This window comes from Caenorhabditis briggsae, assembly GCF_000004555.2.
Source record: "Caenorhabditis briggsae complete genome, chrIV, whole genome shotgun sequence".
NCBI lineage: Eukaryota > Metazoa > Nematoda > Chromadorea > Rhabditida > Rhabditidae > Caenorhabditis > Caenorhabditis briggsae.
This window is the reverse complement of record NC_013487.2, coordinates 2050266-2055811: the sequence shown is the minus strand read 5'-3', so window position 1 is coordinate 2055811 and position 5546 is coordinate 2050266. Positions and strand designations below refer to the sequence as shown.

The 5546-nt window shown below is 33.6% G+C and overlaps 1 protein-coding gene across 1 annotated transcript; it reads right to left on the bottom strand.

Moving 5' to 3' along the window:
* Positions 1-4008: 4008 nt before the first annotated feature.
* On the bottom strand, positions 4009-4637 carry CBG21571 (the record flags this gene model as incomplete). The annotated part of the gene is made up of 2 exons (XM_002632603.1): positions 4009-4158; positions 4377-4637. 2 exons carry the CDS (start codon positions 4635-4637, stop codon positions 4009-4011), a joined length of 411 nt encoding a protein of 136 aa, XP_002632649.1.
* Between the last annotated feature and the right edge of the window lie 909 nt (positions 4638-5546).

Here is a 5546-nt window from a genome sequence, read left to right as displayed (position 1 = left end):
AATTCGAGCTCGGTACCTCAAACTTTTTCTCAAGAACAAAAATATTTTTTATTTCTGAATTTTTTCACGATTTTCCAGATTTCTTCGTAAATTGAAAAAAAGGTTTTTTTTTTGAGAAAAAGTTTGAAATATTAAATTTCATTAAATTTTAAGTATAACACAAAAATAATCAAGTTCTGGAACCTCCTAGGAGCGGAGAAAATCGTCTTTGAAAATGCTGATTTTGCACTGAGAAGGCAATTTTTGGTACTGAAACTGATATAACTCGGCTGAAACTGGCGAGCGGATTCTAATATTTTTAGGGGTGTCTAGATAGGTGATTTTTAACATATCCTGAAATTTTCATCAAAATCTGAGTTTGTGAGGTGTTGAGGTTCCCTTGTTAATTGTTAATCAATTCTCTGTTGTCCTTTCTATTCCACTTCCTTCAAGATTGAACAAAAATGAAAACCAAATTTTTTATTGTATCTAGAAATCCATATCATAAAGTGGTTCAGATGATAATAGTTTTTGCGAATACATTTTTGAAAAAAAAATAAAATTTTTTATATTCCACAGATACCCAATAAAAGTTTAAAAATATTTGGAAAATATAAAAGTATCGAAACAGACATTCGTATGTATATTCTCATAATTTAGAGTGGAAAATTTCCCCATATTTCAATTATTAAATATGTTCGCATCAGTGTCGCCTAATAAAAATTCTTATTAAGTTCCCCGATTTTCATGATACTTCCGAATCCGTAAACTTTAAAGCATTTCCTAAATATTTACAGTTTCTGATTTTCCATTTACAAAAGTTCCTATCAATGTCTTACGTCCATGGTAAATTCATAAATCTCTTCATTTTTCAAATTCTTCAAATTCTCCTTGCCGACATCTCCTTCAATACCTCTTCCAACCCATTCCAAATTTTATAAAATATTAAAGGAGAACTCCGACCAAAAATTTTTATTGCATTAAAATGTTCAAAAAGTTGTCTATTTTCCCAATATTATAGCGAATAAATTTGAAAAAAATCTGAAACCCCCGAAAAATTTTCAAAAAAAAAGTTGCTAGGAGGGACGAGGATTTGAATTCCCGCGCAGTGAAAACCTAGGCCACGGAGCCTGGTAGCCGTTTTTTTTCAGCCGACAGTGGTTTTTTAAGTTTTTTACCTGCCGGACATAAAACCGAAAAAAATGCGGAAAAATTTCCATGTAAGAAAGGCGCTATGATGCCGTGACCTAGGTTTCTCACTGCGCGGGAATTCAAATCCTATTTTTTTTCAACGCCGTTTTTCGGGGATTTAGGATTTTCTATGAATTTTTTCGCAATAATATTATGAAAATACATATTTTTTGAAACATTTTAAGGCAATAAAAATTTTTGGTCGGAGTCCCCCTTTGAATAATTTACTTCGAACACCATCCGATTTGTCGACTGAGAGTAACTCTGAATTTGAAACATTCTCATCAACCCCAATATTTAAATGAGATGTGAATATTAATGATAATTCCAGTGAAAAGATTCAACTTCCTCGATTTGCAAAATAAGAGAAAACCCCTCAAAAAATTTAAATGGGCTTACTGCAACTGTTCATTTCATCATAAAATCTGGTGCATTTTTCGTGTACCCTAAAATGAATGTTTCCGTTAATAGTTCCCTAGATTTATGAAAGTTCCGAAACAGAACATTTTACTGTTTCAAGTGAAGTTTAATAAACTGTTGCAATGTTGTTTAATGTTAGCATTCATGCAAACCAACTCCGAAAATTAGGATTTTAAGAAAAGTTATTTTTCTGGAAACTATGTTAAAATAAATAAAATTGGGTTTCAAGGCACATAGATTCCTCGACTCAGGAAGCTAAGTACCGAAAAAAAACCGGAAACAACTTTCTGAACTTCAATCTAAAACGAAACTAAAAATTGGAAACGTTTTGGATAGGTTGGACAATAATTTGCACAAATTTGAAATTATCAAATTGAAAAATTTATTCAAAAATTACAGTTTCTGGTTCTCTATTTCCAGAAGTTGATGTCAAAGTTTTCACTTCATGATCACTTTCTCTTCTTGATTATTTCCTTCAATGCCTTTTCAAATTCTCTTGAAAATCAAAATATTTGATTTTCGATTCCTTAGAAAAAAAAACAACTTTTGAAACATTTTAAGACTTTTTGGCCTCATAACACAAATGGTTTGAAATTTCAGAAGTTTTCCGTTTCAATGATGTTGTAATGGTTTATTGTTCAACTATTTTGCAGTCATACTGCTCTAAAACAGCCCTAGAGACACAACAAATCTTAAAAAAGAGAAAAGACAACAAGAACACAGAATTTAAGAACACCGAATTTATTGACCTAACTTTGCCTACAACGGAAACGATTCTGTTGCCAGAATCATCTCTGCCGACAAGAATACACCAGAATAATATTATATAAAATATATGTGAAATAGGAACGAGAAACATGGGTTTTGGGGGAGAAACGAGAAAAGACTGAAGAGTTTAAATTGATCCCAAAAGCGGGCGCATTTCCTTGGTTCGCGTTGAGAGTTAGATGTGCAGGGTACAGTAATCCTCAAATTGGCGGGTGATTCAAATCGGCATTGTTGTGGGCGGCGTCGGCGTTGGTGAATATAATTACAGGGAATAAAAGAAGAATTCATTGAAAAGGAGAAAAAGTCGTGAAGAGGTGATATTCGGTCACCTGAATTCGCGACATCAACTTTATATTATTTTTCTTATCGAGCTTTGAAAATTGTGCATTATCGTTCAGTGTATTATTCAAGAAAACTGACTTTGAAAATATGGATTTCAAGAAACGGGTAACTTCTTGTTACCATAATATACTGTCAAACCCAATATTCTTTCGAAATTTAACATAGTGATGTTTAATAATTCCAAAAAATGAAAGGAAACTGTTTTCAAAATGTATGCAACTGGAAAATATGTTTTTTTTCAAAAGTTTCAGTTTCAAAAATGTTGTAATGACCTTTTTTACATTTTTGTTCTGTTAATCGGTTTTGTTTAATCGCATTATGATTTCAATGAATTTATCAGAAAAGATTTCTATTTCCTTTTTTGAATTTCACAGTTCCAAGAGAAACACATTTGGGCTTAGATGTAGATAGTGAGTGAGTGAAGCATCGATATATTGGCACTGTATGATTTGGAAAGTTATTTGAGAGTTAAGAAAGTTTTGTCCAATTGATTTTATTCAACTAACAAGGGAAGTCGTTTTAGAAAGGGGTTGAGAATTTGCTCATTTTTTGACAGCGGTTAGTTTACGTCCTTGTAAACCTCCTGTCAAAATATGTATATGCACTTTTTTCCACAAACGCTGAAAATTTTAGTCTCAAAAGTTTCCAAGTTCTTAACCATTGCAAGCTCCTCTTTCCTCTGTGATACCGCCCCCTGGCAACCACTCGTGAATACCGTTCACATAAACCCCCGCGCACACTCTCGTTTTCAGTGGTGAGGTGGCCGAGTAGTAGTGGCGAGGGTTTGTAAGCTGAAGGTCTCCAGTTCGATTCCATCGTTTTGAAATTGTTTTTTGCTGTTTTTATTGAATTCGTAGGAACCTGAACGTAGGAATGTGAACGGTGTTCACGAGAGGTTGCCAGGGGGCGGTATCACAGAGGAAAGAGGAGCTTGCAGTGGTTAAGAATTTGGAAACTTTCAGACTAAAATTTTCAGCATTTTTGGAAAAAAGTGCATATACAGATTTTGACAGGAGGTTTACAAGGACGTAAACTAACCGCTTTCAAAAAATGAGCAAATTCTCAACCCCTTTCTAAAACTACTTCCCTTGTAAGTTGTCACATTTTTCAAACACTCTCTGTATATTTCTCATCGTATCGTTTAATATAATATTCGAGTAAAACAACTCCAAAAACATGGATTTCAAGAAACAGTATTTCTTCTGATAACTGTCTTCTACATTGATTCAAACCAGCATAAAATGTTGTTAAGCTCAATATTCATTCGAAATGTAAAAAAGTGATGTTTGATGATTAAAAAAAACGGAATTAATTGACTCGATTAGCCAAACTGGGGTAAATCGAGGAATAGGATGGTGGTGTCTCTTCGGATGGAGCACTCGGGTGATTGGAGGTTGATGATGTAGCAGTGTTGAGATTGACATGATGGTGTGCAGTTGAAGGAGGAGATGGATGGGGCTGAAAAACGTGTTGTTAAGGATTTGCCAATTCCAATCGAGCTACGCAGTCGGCCGACCGTCGGTGGCACGTAAGGAACAGACAGCACATAACTAGGTTAAAACTTTGAATTTCTGTTTCAGTTAGTGAAAAGTGGACCTTGTCAAGATCTACAATTCACCAGTTGGTTCAAAGAAATTTCAAAATTGAACCAATTTATGAACAACCTGCTGACCAACCTCAAACCCGGTAACATGCGCCGAGTATCCATGATTATGGTACACATTATTGGGGTACAATTGAATTGGAAATGTCAATTGAGAAGAGATTCCACTGCCAGTTGCTCCGGAAGGTCCAGAAGTTGCTATAATTGTAGACTGGCGTCTGAAATTGCACTGACTAGCTCCAGCTGGTGGTTGATGATGAGTCACTGGTGTGTGACTTATGAGCATTGTTGATCGAGTTAGATACACTGGCTCACCAGACACTCCATTTCCCATCTTTTTGGTCTGGAATTATTTTCATATAAATGTAAAGTTGGCAGGGGAGTGATTCTAGGTTCTAGAGTTAATTGCAAATGTGTCAATCGAACGATTAAATTTGAAATATTACAGATAATGTTTAAAACTCATGAAACAGAGCAATGTTTTTTTTTTCAAAAATCAAAAATCATCGGTATCACAGAGGAAAGAGGAGCTTGCAATGGTTAAGAATTTGGAAACTTTCAGACTAAAATTTTTTTTTTTTTGAATATTTTTGGAATTTAAGCAGAAGAATCATGTCAGAATAAGAGAATAAGATTATGAGAAAGTAAAATATGCTTAGAAACAGCATCAAAAATACAGTTCAATTGATGAAAACTTTTTGGTAGTTGGGTAACATGGTACACCGACCAGAATCGACCAATATTCAACTGCTAATAACTTTTTCCTAAACAAATCTGAAAATCTTAATTTTTTAGGAAATTTTAAGAGCTACAACGATACTTAAAATTGTTCAATTCTTTTTTTAATAAAAAAATATCTAAACTCAAAAAGTATCACATTTGCAACGAATTCGTAACAGCTAAAAAATCATGAAAACCTCAAAAGTTTGGGTTTATAATGAAAGAAGTTATGCGCCTTTAAAGTTATAGTTTTTCGTTTTAAAAAATACATTTTTTTTTCGGAAAACTCAGTTCCGAAAAGTCGCTAAAAATAGGATAGGTAATTCTTCACAATTAGGCCGTTCAGAAATCAATGTTTTTTTTCGATTTTCAAAAAATAATTTGAAAAATGCTTCCAATGGTTAAACTCTCAGGAGCCTTCTATGAATCAGTTGACATGTGACGTCAAGATTTATTTGACTAGAACCTCTTTTTAAATATTTGTTTCGTTCAAAAAAACTTTCTAATGCCGCGTTTAAAGTTG